Consider the following 17,862-nt stretch of genomic DNA (forward strand, 5'->3'; position numbering starts at 1 on the left):
CCTTTCCTCATCCACTTAGGCGAATTCGAGATGCGTCAATCACCGCCAAGCATTCGTAAAGACATACGCGCTCTTCAGCCAGACCTGACTGCAGAGTCGCTACCCGGACGCTTCTTACACGAGTGCCGTGCTTTAGATAAACGCACGCACACACGCACAAAACGAAAAGAACACGGAACGATCACCCGGCAGCAGCCACAAACGACGCAAAAATGTACTCCGCCCTAAGTACACACACCGCGTCGCGCTCGGTAAATGATACATGAGCTTCGCGGCGTTCGACAGTTCAGTCACGTCGAGAAGCCCGCCGGTGGGGGGGCACGTCTTGGCCTTTCAATTAGAGCTCTGCGTCCCCCCCCCCCCCCCCCCCCCCCCCCAAGAAAGACGCGCTGACGTCGATTACACAGCCGCGTCACGTCATTACGCACGCTTGCAACCGCCTCGGCACGCTCCGGCTAGAAGCGAGCGGGAGGCAGCGCGGCGGTCGCACCGAGCGGTGCCCCGTCCAGACGTGCGGCGCCTGGCACCGACCCTTCTTCCTTCCTCCGCCAGCAACGCGGACAATCTGCACAGCCGCTGTAACCGGCAACAGGGGACAACATTTTCTCCTCGTGTCCATACATGCATGCCTCCTCTCCGCAGAAATGCCGCCGGGAGCGCGTTTGTCGGGCACGTGGTCCTTATTTCTCGGGAGGAGTGTGTTGTTTGATTTAACGCTCGTCTTCGCCGTGAAGGCAAGCAATATTCTTCTTAGAACAGAGATAGTTGCTCGCGGATGATGCGAACAGCGCACAGCGTTTACTTTGCGAGTTTGATAGCAATTGACGCAACGAATCTTGATTAGCTTCATCAAACTAGCTGCGCTATTTCAGCACCCCTTCGTCTCTTCCACCGTACGACACGCAATAGCACAGCGACAAGCCACCAACAAAAGCACTATACCACGGAGAAAGAGAGACTAAAGGATACCGGGGAGGCGTGGCCAGCAATGAGCCGAAAGGGATACTCCAGATGACAGCGATGACACGAAGCACGGGCATGAAATGGAACATCCAGATTAGCGCCGCTCCTTTCGGCGACATCCCATAACAAACAGCGCGCAACAGATCGGGAATGTTAACGTATGCACGACACGCGAGCTGGATCAACAAATCTGGTCGCGCACGTACACAAACCTTACAATTGCTCCCGTCAGAGTTAATTTCATTTCCTAACGCTCCCGCTCCACCGGCATCGTCTTTCAAGCGCCCCAAACGAGTGGATATACAGCAGCAACCCGTTGCGAATTCAAAGCCCCCCCCCCCTATCAACGCGACGCGTACGTGCATCCGTCGCCTGCGAGCAGCGAAGACCCGGCCATTCCGCTGCCGCACGGGATCTCGCGCGCCGAACCAATTTCCATGCAAATAAAGCGTCCCGAACGCACGCGTCACTGTGGCGCCGAGGCATCCGAACGTTAGCGGGTGCGCGATTCCGCTCGCTCGCTCCGTTTGCGCTGGGTTCCCGACGCGAGAGCGCGCAATTCACGCAGATGTCTCCGTCGCCGGCCTCAATCCGTCGCTCCACTTAGAGGGGTGGTGCTGCCGCAAAAAGGGAGAGGAAGGCAGGCACGGAAGCTGGGCGGGCTGCATCGCCGCCGCTGCCGAGACACGACGGGCGGACCGGCAAGCGCGCCCACGCGCCTCTTTCGGGTCGACGCCGCGCGAGAGCGGCCTGCGGATCCGTTCGACCAAGGCAAACCGCCACCTGTTTCCCAAGACGATTCGCTCACGCGCTGTAACCTACTCGTGTCTGTATTCTGTACCGCCAAGACCGTGAAATGTCGTGGAAGGCTAGAGAGCGTCTACTTAGGGGTGGATTCAGTGTTTCAGTTGCTAGAAACGCGGTCGAGATTGGGCCCACTTTCCAATTCGCTCGGGAGAGTTTCAACTTGTCTTTGCGAGTTGAAACTTGCTCCGGTGATCAAGTCTTGACAAGGTGACATGGGCTTTACAAGGGGAAACTTAGCAGGACAATGTTGCTTGTCGTCTGCTTGGGCCTGCAACCCTAAGCCGACGTCTGCGATGCAAGCTGGAAGGAGATCACACTCGATGCTGGAGTACGATTAAAGAAAAAAAATCGCAGGACGTTTACGAGTGTGCAACGAGAATGTTTGAGCGTTAGCTGTGGTGTTGGAGCAAATAATTTTTCAACACACATATCCTGTTTTCATTTATTATCTCCCAAAGTCAGGCAGCCAGAGGTGAATCGGGACTTGCCCCGGCGCTGCGGACCTGACACTCTGAAGTGAACTTCTTTCGAAAGGTCACTTACAGCAGTGACAGTTGACCTGTACGTCTGATCAGACACTCTGGGTACGAACTTGAACCCGCCGCCTCTCACCCTCTCACTTCTGTTCCCTAAACGTGAAGAAGGGGGTGTCACTCTCGCCACTTTGCCACCTGCCAAAAGGGGCACTGCGGACGGCGACGACGACGACGCTAAGTGAGGAGCGATGAATAAGAGCTAACGCTGCAAAAAAAAAAAAAAAAAACGCTTTAGATGATCCTTGATTGTTTTAAGTGTTTAGAAGAACTAAGTGTTTGCAGCCGGCATTTGGGGACTTTACTCCTTCCTGCTCAAGATTTGTGTGTCTTTTTTTGCCTCAAAAATTTATAACAGGTGGAAATTTATACAGAGCCGAGAATAGGTGTACCGGCGCGTGGCGACCGCATGGAGGAAGGAGACGCGGAAAACGTAGCCCCTGAGGGGGAAAAAAAGGGAACAAAATTGCGCGCGGAAACGGTAAAACTAAATTCAAGGACAATGAAGCGGCACAACAGATTGAATCGTTTGCGCTGTCAACAACACTGCACGCGCCCATCTTCGAGTCGGGAGTTCCATCCCGATGAAGGTGTCACGCTTTGACAGACGAACTCGCATCCGTGTTAAATGATGCGAAGAAACGCTTCACCCAGAGATGCGGCGTAGACGGCTGTTTCTGACATTTACGCAGGCCACAAGACCTGGATTTACAACTTCGACCGGGAGAATAAGCGTCAGCCGACAGTATGCATTTTCTTTCTTTTTACCGACGAAGATCCGGAATCAAAAATTTACCGGCATCGAAATGTCGGGAAAAAAAATGGCGATTTTTTTCCGGCCAAAGCGCCCACAACCCCAGGTGTTCCTCTGGTGGTATAAATGTATGTGAGCTTCAATAGCGGCGGTCAAAGCCAGGACAGGGAAGGATACTCTGCACCAAGAAAATCCGTGCGCGTGGTTAATGTCTTATGTATCTTCTCTTCTAGCCCTGCTTTAGTTTTCGCGCCGACTTCTTCACATCATGCAGCACCAACTAGCGCGGAAGCAAGCTTTCCCGAAAGAATATAGTCAACTGCATCATTCAGTTCATGCAGTTCACAGAAATCAAGCTTACGACTCATCCACATAACTAACCTAACGTGGACTTGAAGGATTATCTCCCACTTAACACGTTCTATGCGCCCTGGGTCACCGATGGGTCACGTCATTTATCCATGCTGCGGTGGCCTCCAATACTGGGCCACATAACGAAGCCACGGGTCAGATTTTGTTGTTAGGTCTAAAGAGGGCGAACTCGCTACAAACTCTGTCCCACAGCTTCATCGTGGAACCCAGTATTCGTGGCCGCACAGCATTAAAAAAAAAATAATGTGACCTACCAATGACCCACGACGCAGTGAACATGTTAATACGGTGAGAACACTGAACGCGCTGCATCCGGTTTCCAAGAGCTAAAGAATCTGCTCGCACCTGCAACAGTCAGCTTACAGCACTCAGAGAAAATGAGAGGGCGCTTACGAGAATGTGAAAGTGCGCAGAATGTCACTGCTAATGACTCGGGGAAAATCCGATGACCGGAACTGTTTTGCGCTTCTTGATTTCTGTGCACCTTGGAATCTCCGCGCAGTGTACATCGCAATAGGACTTCGTTTGGAATAGAGGCCTGCTGTCAGCCGGAGCCTTGGCTAGCATACTTCTACCTAACTTGAACGGTGAACGCACGGATGGATGCCATCGCGTACCCTTCTTACGTCAGCAGTGTTGTGAATTCAGCGCTATAGCAGCTGACGCACCGGCCCACGCTTCTAAAACCCCTGAACTCTTAACCTCTGAAGTTCTGAGGAAAACCTTCGACCGATACTGTAATCCAAATCTGCTTGGCTTTACAGTGTCCGCGCGCTTCGTTTATCTAGCTGGGACGTGCAGCGCGAATCAGGAATGGGAAGTGCTTGGAATAAGCCCGCTTTTGTAACGCCAACGACGTCGCGTCCGACGTGGGCGCGTCCGAAGGCGGATCACGTCCCAACGCGTTAAACGTTGCTGATGTAAGGTCTTAGGGCGAACGAGTGCCAAAAACAAAATCAATGACGCCAACAACTCAACCACCTCAGCTGTGTTGACGCTGATCGCGTGGGCAGAAAAAAAAAAAAAGGCTGCGAATGCGCACAAGCCCCCGCACTTAGAGGCGGTCACTGCGTCGCTAGCACACGACCGCTGTTCCTCCGCAGGCAGGCGATACCCGAATCCCCGTGCTAAACTAGCGGTAACCAGCGGCACGTATATACCCACTCCTCTGGGTCCACGCCCACGTCCGGTAGTTCAGCAGCGGCAGACACCTTGAAGCTTTCCCGTCACGTATATTCCTACGCCGCAAACGCTCGTTCACGTAGGATATATACCACACCGCCGCAGGTGAGCCGAGTGGCGGAAATATGCAAATCGTTGCTCTCGAAAGCGAGAACCTCTTTGTTCTCGGCGCATACGGAGAGGCTAAAAGGCGGTGCTGCGGAAGGTACACTGCTTAAGACGTATTCGCTTGCGGAAACGCTCCCCCCCCCCCCCCCCCCCCCCCCGCTCGTCCCACGAACGTATGCACGCTTTAAAAGTTGGCCCAAGAAATGAACTTCGAAATGCTCGAGACGAATTTTACTAGCTCTTGAGAAGAAATGGCCGGCGACCGCACGGGAAGAGACTTCGAGGAACCCGGATGGACACCGCCATGTTTCTCCGTATTGTTCCCGTATACACGTGTTACAAGAATATCCGCGCAACAGCCTTGTCCGCAAAGTTGCAAGGGAGAGCTGTACTGCGCGGTTACGCTTCGCCGCTCGCCTACCACTTCCATTAACTAATTATTCAACGCAATTATTCGAAGAGGTAAATTTAATGCAGATAAGGCAATGAATATTACAACAATGCGCGTCAGATTAAAATCATAATACACGTCGCTGAGACTTGCGGGAGTGAATACACCGTCGCGTGATCTCGAGTATGTGCAGCTGGTAGCAGGCTTTACGCGTGTCCACTAATAAAGGCTCGCGAGGAAACAGACGAGCAAAAAGGTCGACGCTAAAAGACAAAAGGACGACACACACAGCGCTAAGCACCACGAGCTTCGAGTTTGCAGACCTCTCATTATCGTGAAAGGGATTTGCTCTCCTGACAGCGCAGCGCTCTGTTTGTGCGCTGCTCCTGGAAGTCGGCCGCGCCACTCTGGCTTATTGGTTTTTCTTCTTATTCGCCCGCCACGACACACAAAACTTCAGGCGTAATCACGTCCAATAAACTGCAGCCTACTTTTCCGATGAATTTTTTCAAGACGGTGAGTTTTTCTGAAAGGCTTCGAGAGAGTAGGGGAGGAAAAAACAATAGTAGGAAGGGAAGAACAGCAAACCGGTCAAAATTTCCAAAGCAGGATTCCCTGAATAAAGCGTTCATATTTCCTCGTATATATATAGTATAATACGACGTGAGCTGTCTCAACCAGAATCCCATTCTGCTAACCAAAACCGTTTTCTGTTTTCTCACTAACTAAATGGTGGTTATACAGGGCTAAAAACAAAACAGAATACCGTACGGCTATCGAAGTTGCTGCGAGTTTCAGCGCGAGTTAAAGGGGCTCTGAAAGGGGTTCTCAATAAAGGTGCTGTATCCCTGGAATGCAAAAAGGACATAGATAGCTTCACGAATATCCTCCAGCAAGAATTTTTTTTTTTAAATGCGTTTTCAAGAGGCTGAATTATCTGTAGTCAAAACTTGAATTTCAGTGTCTTGGCACCTTTCCCTCTCTTCTCGTCATTTTTTGCACGCTCGAAGGCTGGAGTGAGATTGCGCATAACACCTGATGGTTGTGTTGTTTCTTCAACACTAAGGTTGCAAATGTCTCAGGGCTCTTATCCGTCCATAGGAAAAATATTCAGAACCACGGAAAAAGTGAGCTTTTACCTCACACTTGTGAGGTAATAAATGATCGAATGCGGACAGAGTGTTCCCTTTTACGTTGGAGCTGTCTGTACTTGATTGTCACACATGCACAAGTGCGCGTTTAATGACTCTGATTAAGTCTGTGGGCGCGTTCGTTGCAAGTGCCGAGACAGACTCATTCACATTGCGAAGTCGATCCGACATCTGTTCCCATCGTCACGCCGCCACCCACACTACGCAGACGAGGTCGACAGCCTGCGGCTCACAATGCGTGCATGCAAATTACGAGACGGGTCCGTTCATCACTCGCGTTCGCTTACCTAAGAAGGAGGCGCGCACACGTACACGTTCAGCTATATAACGGCACTCATACGCAACGCCCCCCTCCCCCGAATTCAAGGCAGCACCGCTGAGCTTAAAGGAGGCGGGAGGAGAGAAGTGGTGACGAAGGGAAGCGACGAAGCGTGAAGAGAATACGGCGGCGACGCAATCCGTTAGACGCACAAGGCGGCCCCGCAATGCAAATGCCAAGAGTTGTGGCACCTCGCTCGTCGACAGGCGATGAGAGTTATGTACACGGCTGTATGTCTGCCCTTAGGAGCAGCGCCGCTGTTGCTACAGCAGGGCAACCTAGCGGCGGCAGAGCGGTGACTGCCCGCAGAGTGTCAGGACAGCCATTCGTTATCTGGACGGCAATACGCGCGACGCACGATGTACTACAAGTGCATATATGTACCATTGTGAGAAAGTTCCCGCTGCCCCCTCCTTCGCACTTCTCGCGCTCCGCCGCCGGCCAGTTTCGTAAATCGCCACTTACGTGTCCGGAGCGTGTCTTAGTTTACCCAAATATGTCAACTAACCACAAAAGTTCTTGACAAAAAAGGGTATCTGCACAACAGGGTCGGATTAACGGGTGACTCATGGAAGATTTAATTGGGGTGAGTGGGAGCGGGGCTATTTTCGGAATAGGTTTCTGGCGCTTTCAACAAAAAGGGGCTTCATATTGGTCTTCCCGCAGAAAATTTCTTGCTGCCGGCTCCGCCCACTTCCTTAAACTTGCCCGCTGCCGTACAAGCAGCCACGGTTCGGTGACAGCTGCTCAACGAACGCGGACCGTAAATCAATCATTGTTTCAAAACCAAGCTTTCCTCACGCGGGAGGGAGCGAAATAATTTCGTTTTACCATAGTCGCAGCAGGCACGTATACACCAAGGATGCACAAAGGGGGTATCAAAATCATCCTGGAAGTGCGCTCGTTGGGCATGCATACGCCGCCCACCCTAACACTCCTCCCGCCCCCTTCCCAATCTGAGATATTACCTTTAGCCCTTTAGAGGGGGGAGGGGGGGGGGGAGCACTGTTGCAGTGAGGTAAGATGGTGATGGATAGAGATGGTGGATATAGTGTGTCCTCTAGTGGCCCGTGGCAGCGGTACATGGAAGCCAATGGCAACACGCCTTCGGCACCGTACAGCACGCCACTGCCCTACGGCGTAAGCTACAGCGTGGAGGCGTGCAGAAAACAAGGGGGGTCACTGACCTGCACCGCCCTGTCCTGTCCGGGCAGCTCGCGGGCGCAGAAGAGGGCGCAGAGCGTGTGCACGGCGCACAGGGCGGCCCCCAGCAGCAGGGCGACCCGGGTGCGCACCGGCAGCATGGTGTAGGCCAGGAAGAGCACGAAGAGCAGCTCCCAGAGGCCGTCGGCCGGGGCGCCCATGCGCAGCTGCCAGAATCCCCCGCCCACCGACCAGGGCATGGCGAGCAGCGAGAAGGTCGAGGCCAGCGCCAGCGCCCCGTGGCACAGCGCCAGCAGGGTGGCGTCCTCCAGCCGCCGCAGGGCCATGAAGCTGAACGCGGCCAGGAAGAGCAGGCCGTGCACCAGGTGCAGCAGGCCCAGCAGGGACGGGGAGCCTCCGCGGTAGGCCAGGTCGACCGAGGCCAGCGTCACGTTCAGCGTCACCAGCAGGCCCAGCACGCTGGCGATGGACGACTGCTGCAGCTTGAAGGTGTACCGCTGGTACAGCTGCTCCAGGTCGGCGTTCTCGAACCGCCGGCCGCGGAGCAGTCGCGAGAAGGCCGCCTTGCGGTGCATCGCCTTCACCGAGTGGTCCATCGCGGGGGGCTGTACGGCGGTGCTCGGCTCTGTCGCTCAGCTCGTCTCCATCACGCCCTGCGCAAACGGTGGGGACGCGTTACGATGACGCAGCCATGACGTCGCAGTCGCGGGGTCTTGCAGCACCCTATACGGGTTCCACCGACTGCTCACCGAAGCGAACGTTTCTCGGTCTGACATCCGCGATGAGCAGCGTTCAATAGTACCCCAAGGCTGACCCTAAGACCCCCACTCTGAAAGCCAGCACTTTGGTCAAGCTCGCTTCAGAACAGACGCATGCCGTCAAGGGCCGCGGAATTTATTATGCAACTTGCGATGGCTGCAACCCGTTTCTCTGTCCCGTAGTTATTAAGGTCCACTGAAATATCGACTGAAACAATGTTGCAAAAGGATTTACACGGTGAGCTTGATAAAGGACGACAGTGTCCGCCAATTTCTGCACTGATCTTTCCACCAAAGAAGAGCAAACAACAGCGGTCTCCCCCATGTAACTTTACTGCGGCTGCGCTAGTTACCACAAACGTCCGCGAGGCTTCTTAAAGGCACAAGTCAGAACCGACAAGAAAGTGCGTTTGCGAAGACAAACGACCTGCCACAACAGCGGAGAAAAGAAGGAACGGAAAAAAAACCTGCACACGCTCATCTGACATTAATAATCTGCGAGTCAAAAACCGTCCTTTTTCTCCAACATGTCCAAAAAGAAACTGTTCGCCCTTCTCGACCGAACTGATCTCAGTGCCACCAGACGGCTCCTCTGCGTCCTGCGCCGACGTCTTGCCGGAAGCAATATAGGGGAAAAAGAAAGAGAAACAAATCCTTTAAAGACCGCAGATACGTACAAGCGCAACAAATAGGGTACGCCTTCATACAGCTTCAATCTCAGAGTTCCGTTTACGCTAGGCGCTTCGCGGCCACGCCAACACTTTGTTTCGAAATATTTCCGTGACCCGCATTGAGCCCACGTTTCGAACAGCGGCCGCCCCGACCCGACCCGCCCCACCCCGCCCCTCAGCGTTGGTTCGCGTACACAAGTTTTCCAATCGCTCATCCACCGTTCATCCGTACATATCCCCGTTAACGTCCATCTCCGTGCCCCGAGACCACTGACGTCCCATTAAGGCATCGTCCCCAGAACGCGCGGACAAACCGTCGGCATTCGGACAGAACGGTGCAGGCGCGCTACAAGCTTACGCGCTACCGTGCGCTTCGGTTCCGTCCCATCCCAGCTTTTCCGGGAAGAAAAACGCGGGATGAACAGAGAGGACGGATTATATGGGTGAAACAAAAAAGTGGGCGCGTCTCCACGTGTGGTCAGCTGCGGGAAGGGAGGAAAGCGTGGGCGGGAAGTACAAAAAGAAAATGAGAAAAGAAAGTACGGCTGAGAGAAGCGGCCCCTTATCGAACGGTGGGAGTGCCGCAGCGATTTGTCTCCGAAACAAAACGCGCTACAGAGAAAAGCGGCCGCCTGCAGCCGCTGCAGCTCTCCTTGGAGGGTTGTCGCAACGGGTTCTCCCACCCTCCTCCCGCGGCACTGCACTCGGTGTTTACGACGACGAAGACCCACGGCGAGCGCGCGTAAGCAGATGGAGAAACTGTAACGAGAAAAGGAAACGCTTCTTCTTCTTCTTCGATCCGAAGCGGACAAGAAAAAAAAAAGGAAAGCGCTGCTTCGAAGCCGCGGTCGACAAAAAGAGCAACAACAACGACAAAAAGCGCCCGTCGTTCACCGTTCGCTTTGGTCCGCGTATGCGCATATGCTCTTGCGGGCGAGCGAGTATAGCCTACTGCTTGATACTTCGCCATCGGCTCGTCGGAGAGGCTGCGATACGCCGTCATGCTTCGCGGATTGTACCACCTTTCGAAGCCTTGGCAAACGGGCGTGCCTTGTACACGCTCGCTACCCACGCAGTATCGAAGCAGCGAGACGGGTACAGCTCGGGTCAAAGACAATACCGGAAGAACAGGGACCACTTCAAACCGACCGGTTCTAACCGGACATAGTCAAAAGTCTGCACTTGAGATTAAACAAACCCTTATTCAAGAAAAGCAAACTACTCGCCAGAAATCGCCTTACTAGGTGCGTCAGGTTGTCATTAGGTCAGTGTACGACCTCGAACATTTTACTTCACAGACGCGGGGAGGTACGAAGGAAGATAACAGGCCATATTCTCACGGTTAGTTCAAGTACTGTTCACTGTTCGAGAAAGCCGGCACTGGCGCGTCAGCCTCTTCGCAACGTATACGCTGTAGCATCCATCTTCTAATTTTGACATTTGGATCAAATCGGCATTCGACGCTGCGTCTCCTATTCAGACCTTTGGTCGTCTTCTTTCCCGCTGGAATTTCTCGAATGCGTAGGTAAAGGGAGTCAGAAGCAGGCGAGGCATGACAAGACCGAGTCTCTCCGCGGCGTACGTGATTCCAATGTAGCCAGTGCTATTCCGTTCCGTGTTTTGGGGCGAGACCGGCAGGCAGCCGCCTTGTGCAACCGTGCATCCAGATTAGGCGGCGACGTGCCGCCGCGATTCCCTCCTGCGGTCTCCTGGTTTTGCGAACCATGCACCGTTAGAGGGCTGATTCCCTGGGCAGACGTTTCCTGCGTAGAGGACCGCTCGTGCGCAGGACGCCAGGCCACCACTACAGCTACGGGACTTCCAGTTTAGCTCATTTCTATTCTTCGTGCAAGATGCTGTGGAAGGAGTCTTTAGGATAGACTTGGACGCGAAGCCGTGGGATGGATAACGAATGAGGAAGAGGCTACGCGATACAAGGTATAATATATACATTGCGCAACAACACAGAAGTGATGAAATACCCCGCATCTGCTTCGTCCCGCATCCTTCGAATCAGGAGATACCAGGTATTACTTTTATTAGGAATGAGGCTCTTGGATGCCAACAGCCAGTTTACTGTGTACACCGGCGGCGATTAAACCTGAACTGTACGTTGTGTCTGCATGGGGCATCGTTAAGCCTAGGGTACAGCGCCGCACAATGTGCGCGTGAGGTTCTTATAGCAACAAGCAAATGTACACAAGCTTCTGCAAATGCCTAATGACTTGGATTCGCGCGCAATATGCATTAATGAGACACCCAGGAAAAACAAAATTAAATTAGCCCATATCGATAAGGCACACCGCGTTCTAATCACAAAGAGCGTTCTAATCTCTGAACGGAAACGGAGCTTTTATAAGCTAGGAAAGACCAAGAAACGAAAAACGAACGGTGCCGCCATCCCCGGCCGACTTCGCAAGCAAAATGCATGCATCGACAAGAATTTTTAAACGCGGATCTCAGAGGCCACACTACACCTCCATTCACTTCAAAATGGTGGCAACCCGCCCGTTTCGGTAAGGACGTCACGAGTTTGAACCAAGTGGTGGGAAAATATTTAAATTCAATTTTTTCAATTTTCAATTCAATTTCAACTTTTCAATTCAATTATCTGGAGTTGTCCTCAGTGTTCTCTCATCAATCTGAAACTTGTAAATTAAAAAAAATCTATTTATGAATCTCTTACGCTGTCGCCACAAGGCTACTGCATTAGCGCGCAATAGACTGGATTTCCCCATGTTAGGCCAAGGAAAGGAAAGCTCCAGGTGCTCCGAGTGAGATATATACCTTGCTGCCTGTCTCCTCGAACAAAGGACCGTTGTGATGGATATATCCACCACTCGAAAACAAACGCTGACACCCACTGCTACGCAAGTGGCACGCTCGATGACAAAGTGACTCGATTCAAGAAAAAAAAACAAAAACAAATGCAAACAAAAAAAGCGGGAAGTCCAAGAGGAAGAAATGCAGGCATCAAAACTGTATGATATCGAAATGACTTAATTTAGAATACGCATGTAACACAACGTTCAAACGAAAATGGGCCAGGATGAAATCGCGCGTTCCCATAGCTATTACTGCATTTTGTTAAAAAAGAAGGAAATCTTTTCAGACAGACACAGTGTCAAGACACTTATTTCTTGTCTCTCTCTCTCTCTCTCTCCGCCTTTCTCTGCATTACCGATACGCGACAATGACGTCTATTCAACGCTCGTTAAATATGCCGACCGCATTGAAGACACGCCTTTTCAGCGCAGAAAGCACAAATTATTCTCGCGCCTCTTTCCACTCAGTCCACTCCGTTCAGTTCAATCTAGCGGACAAAAGAACAGCCCAATCGATGTCCCATAGAAGATTCGTGGCAGTACGCGCATTCAAAAAAGTGCCCAGCATGCCGAAGCGCCGCAGAGATGAAGCGCCGTTCCAACTCGGCCGCGCCCAATCGAACCGGCGGCGCATTCAGCGTTTAGTCAAGACCTGCCGCTTTCACTGTATTGTCGCTGTGACAATACACTGAACGCCTCGCAGATTCCGCGCGCTCGAGGCGGGACACACACACACACACACACACACACACACACACACACACACACACACACACACACACACACACACACACACACACACACACACACACACACACACACACACACACACACAACACACACACACACACACACACACACACACACACACACACACGCACGCACACACACACACACGCACGCACACACGCACGCACGCACGCACGCACACAGAAAACAGGAAAGAAACAATCAGGTCTGGTTGCGCGTCGGCGGGTAGTTCGTTTGCAGGGCACGAACCACCCTGACTGCAGCGAAAAAAAAAAACTATAACGTGCACCGGGCTGCCTTCCAGACGGTTCCGTGGGTCTCCGCTGTATAGTTCTGTTTTTCATCTTACCTTCTTTTTCCTTCTCCTCTAACCTTGAGAGCCACTCCAGATGCTACTACCGCTGCGCTCTTCAATAATGACGCCTAACGCCTGTGTGTGCGTGTATATATATATATATATATATATATATATATATATATATATATATATATATATATATATATATATATATATATATATATATATATATATATATATATATACGCACGCACACACACCTACGCACATCTAAGCACCTGTCCGTGCCTTTCGAAGCGCCGACTGGTGCAGTCACACTCCAGCGACATTTTTTTAAATTTTTTACCCCTTAGGCAGCCAACTTAACTGCGCGCGCACGTTGTGATGGCGTGTCTCATAGCGTCCTCGATCGCCTCGCACCAGGTGCGCCCCGAAACCAGCGCGGTTCCCTGCGCACCGCAGCGGTGGCACACCGGCGAGGGTCAACATCGAGGACAAGCTGCACCCCGGAGGGGCTCGAGCATGCAGCGCCGCCTTTAGGGTGCCTTTCTTCTGGCGCGTGCATTTGATTGTAAACCACGTAACACCGGTCACACGCTCCTGCTCACCCGAAAATGCTTTCGGAACTGTAAATAAATCACACATTTCACATGTCAAAGGCAATGCACACTCCAGCTATATATGCCAAGCAGTGCAATATAAACAGACGCTCACTCCGGTATCGGCGAGTCGCCTGACGACCCGATAAACGAATTTTCGGTCGTTCATCGCCGTGTTTAGGCTATCAAGTCGATCATCATGTCATCTTCGCTATCAGACAAACTTGACAGCTATTCATCAATAGCGGCAACCATCCGTATTCTCTGCTCCATCGCGTGAGTCTGTGCGCAGACACGAGCAGGATAGTATGGGTAAAGTATGGGTCACCGTGCACGGCTAAAGGCGGCTTGTCCGCAGCACGCGTCCCGCAATGATTGCCGGGATTGCACCCTTGCGAACCGCCGATTTTCCGGGTGCGAGTCGGGGCAACGAAAAACTGACCCGGTAGGGTGCGCTTCCGGTGATCGAGGACTGCGGGTGCGCACCAAGTGCTCCGGTGCGCACCGGTGCGGGCGATCGAGGATGCTATAAGACGCAGTTCTCCCTTCCGGTGCGTCATTTCTAAACTTGTGCTCTCCCGGAACCGGAAGCTTCGCCGAGGGGAGTGACTTAACAACGTCAATGCAAAAAGGCTGCGAGAGAACTAACAAAAGATATGACAGAACTTTTAAAAAGCACCGTCGTGAGTTAGGCGAAGGGACGCCAGTGTCAATCAATACATCTGTTAATGCGCTTAGACGAATGCGAGCTTTTAGCGTTCTTTACTTTCACTGTCGCGCAACGTGCAGCCTCAGAAAAGCATAGGCATCTAAAAGAAATGTTGAGCACTACTCCGCGTTAAGTAACCGGACAAGAAATCAAGGAGCGGATGAACTGAGGGGCACTCAGCTAAGTGCCGCCGCCTCGCGAATACGGATATCACTGAGAAATGAGAGCCGTTTTCATTTCTCGGGCACCCGTAGGAAGTGATCGATTATGCGCTCGCACAGACTGAAAGCCGCTGCTGTTCTCTTTGTACGACCGACGCACTGTAGCCCACGACGACTTTAATGTCGAAAGGAGGGGCGGGGAGACGTCCCTGCGGGGGCGCTCCATCCACTTCAACACACAACCAAAACCGGCCGTCTCGATCGCTTGCGTTCAAAGCGAATTTCGCGAACGGCAAAGGCCAACACTACTCAAAACGGTGTGAAAAAAAAATAAACAAGAAGGGGTAAATGACAACGCAACGAAACAAAGTCGAGAAAACGGGAGCAGGGAGGAAGCCAGTAAAAAAAAAATACTCGGAGGTAGAACGGGAGCGAGAGGGAGGGGGGGGGGGGCGATGAAAGGGAAAGGGCGCGGAGCGGTGGTGCGCGGCAAAGTGTGTATACAGGAAGTTTAATATCCTCCCGCGCCAACGCGCAGCCCGCCGCTTCTGTTTCCCAAAGCAGAATGGAGGCGAGTACAGACAGACCGCAAAGGGAGAAAAAGCAAAACGAAGCCGAACGAAGCCGACAGGAGACGGAGGTAAAACGGAGGAGCTCGACAGTAAACTTGGAGCGGCCGGGGATATAAAGGAAAGGGTACGCCGATCCGCCTTTCAGCGCATGCAAAGGTCGACCCTGCCCCACGCACGTTGTGGGTGAAGAAAAGACGTCAGGCGCGAGAACCCAATCAAGGCTGCAGGGTCAGCTTCGACCCCCCCCCCCCCCCCCCCCAATCTCCCTCGCGTATTCACCAGAGAATCTCCTCGGCTGAAGGTCAGCGCAAAACAAAAGAAAGAAGGAACGAAAGAATAAGGAAAGAAAGAACAAAAGGGAGGAACAAAGAAAGGCGGTTCCAGAAACACACCCTGTTATTGTTTTTCTTTCCCTTGCCTCGATGATGGGAAACCAACGTGGGGAAGCTCAGGATTCTGTGCATGCGGGGTATTAGCGCGATGCGATTACACGTGGGGCCGTTCAGGTGGAATCAGGTTAGGGCCTGTTTTCGGAGAATAATCAGCCGGACCACAGTCAGGTGCGAGTGCACGGGGACATATATGCACCAGCTGTGCAGTCGCTAAATCGACAGACGCGTAGAACCGCGGCGCTCAGTACAAATAACGAAAACAAACAAACAGTATCCGCCTAACGATGTTTTAGTCTTATACACGTAGCTCAGACTTGTGTACCAAAAGGGTCTCATTAGTATTTGGTTAATGCTGCCGCCCTTAAGCTGCTTTTGGCACCGAAAACTTTTGAACAAATTATGCATAGAACATGGCTTTATAGTACGAGAGATTCTTTCACGTTGCGTGTCCTTTTTTTTTTCTCCCGAACCACTTCTACCCAATGGCACGTACAGAGGGCAAAACACATGCCTAGAACAACCAAACTGTGTGTTCCGGAGGTCCCAAAGCCGCTGCGACCAAGAAGGCAAAAAATGACGATGGACTACTATAAGTTTAACAGCACATGTTTATATCCAGGCCATTTTTAACCAAATCTTATTGCTAGTTATCGCGTATTACGCCCGAAACACGCTCAGAGCGTGTTCTAGACATGCGTTTTGCCCTCTGTACACGGATCAATTTGTCAATTCCTTCCCCGACCTCGACTACATCTTCTAACCGTGGTCGCCCTAGTCTATGGGGGTTTATGTGCGAGTCGTACTTTGCTGTTCGTTAGTGGTTCGCTTTTATGTGAAATTTTCATTCTCAGCGCTACAAACATAGGTGCACAAAAAATCTGACTTCCACGCATTTCCTAATGCCCGTTTGTCGCTCAATACAAATCGGTTTGCCAGGAAGTGAAGAACAGTATAAGTAGTCATTTATTATTACTCCGTAATTGTGATTGACAGGCAGTTTTTTTTTTTTGTTTCCTGACTACATTTCTTCTTGGCGCATAATATACAAAACGTCTCCTCAGACATACTGAAGAAAAAACAAAAAAAAATCGCCATTTTGTGCAGAAAGTTTGTTCCCTCTCACATTGCTCACGAGTGACGACTCTACGTGTATGGCGTGATATACGAACTTTTAACGCCCCGAATCGACAAACGGGGCATGACAGCTGCCGTAGTGAAGTGCTCCGGATTAATTTCTACCGCGGCAGGGACGAAATACTCGTAAAAGTGCGTAACACCACTCCCTGACCATGTAAGAACGTCGTGCAGCTTCGCACTACGACCTTGCCCGCAAAAACACGGCTTCCGACTCTGATGCTCACATAATTCTTTCAAAAATTCTAAATAAAATTCAATTGTAAGTCAGCGCTGCGTGCTTCTCCACATCGATCTGTCGTTGTCTTTCTGTACCACAAATAGAATGCAATACGAACAAGGCCAACGTAAAACGACTTCCAGAAAGGTTATATTGCATGTTGTCTAAAAATTTGGCCTCACCTTGATGAAACAATTGAGCAAAGTCTTCCCATTTAGCACTAAAGATGCGGTGCTGCTCTGAGATAATAACTGACGGTGTAAAAACTGGAGGAGACGCTTAATACGCGTTAGCTTAATTGGTTAATGCCTCTATATACGGAATTCGCGCCACTCTTTACTTTACATTGTGCATGCCACCTGCGGGGCTTGTGGGACGCAGGTTGCTCTTCCCGGGCAACCTCTCGCGAGCAATCATTAATTTAACTGCCACCTGCCACAGTGGGCAATTAGTTCACAATGAGTGGGCAGGTCGCGATGATTCCACGGTGTAACGTGACCTAGGTGTCCCGCCTAAGTTGTTTTGTAGCTTGGCTGCGCTGAGTGGATACAAGGACGAAACGAGACAAAGACTGGACGCGGCGCAACGTCAAGCTACAATGCAATACCAACTAGCTTCTTTCGTCGCCTTACTAACTTGCTTCTCGGGGCATTTTTCGCTGATTTTCTCGTTCACGGTCAACGACGCCGACTTTCCTGCGACACGGGCGTCTTAACGTCGTCGCGTTAAAACGAGCTGGAACAGAATTGGAACAGGACGGCTGGGACACGCCATCCCAGTTTAGGCGCGCAAAGCGGGCGTGCGCCAGCGAAAACGACGTCACCGGCGCGCCTCTGACCTTTTTGTTTTCCGAGGCGAGGCCAGGCGCGCAGCGGGTTACGAAGGCGCAGGCGCGCGGACACTGGCCTTTCGGCGAGAAGCACACAACACGCGTCACCGAACTGACAGGACGAGTGGGCGCGCGAAATGCCGCCGACCCCGGGGCGAGGCCTGACCCGCTAAAGGCCGAAGCCTTGTGTCCAGAGCAAC

At 52.0% G+C, this 17,862-nt stretch overlaps 1 protein-coding gene across 3 annotated transcripts in view; it reads right to left on the reverse strand.

The window, feature by feature from the left end:
* LOC149342005 (adenylate cyclase type 1-like) overlaps positions 1-17,862 on the reverse strand; it is a 203,058-nt gene that overhangs the window by 130,993 nt on the left and 54,203 nt on the right. For 2 of the 3 annotated variants that reach the window (XM_089544303.1, XM_089544302.1), the window contains exon 2: positions 7,768-8,397. The exons of the other annotated variant lie outside the window; for it this stretch is intronic. In XM_089544303.1, coding sequence (XP_089400429.1) covers positions 7,768-8,340 — 573 coding nt within the window. In that variant the 5' untranslated portion in view covers positions 8,341-8,397. The remainder of the gene's footprint in view (positions 1-7,767; positions 8,398-17,862) is intronic. 3 annotated transcript variants of the gene reach the window in all.

Source organism: Amblyomma mixtum, chromosome 5 (assembly GCF_055824585.1).
Source record: "Amblyomma mixtum isolate Tamu chromosome 5, ASM5582458v1, whole genome shotgun sequence".
In the NCBI taxonomy this organism is placed as follows: Eukaryota; Metazoa; Arthropoda; class Arachnida; order Ixodida; family Ixodidae; genus Amblyomma; species Amblyomma mixtum.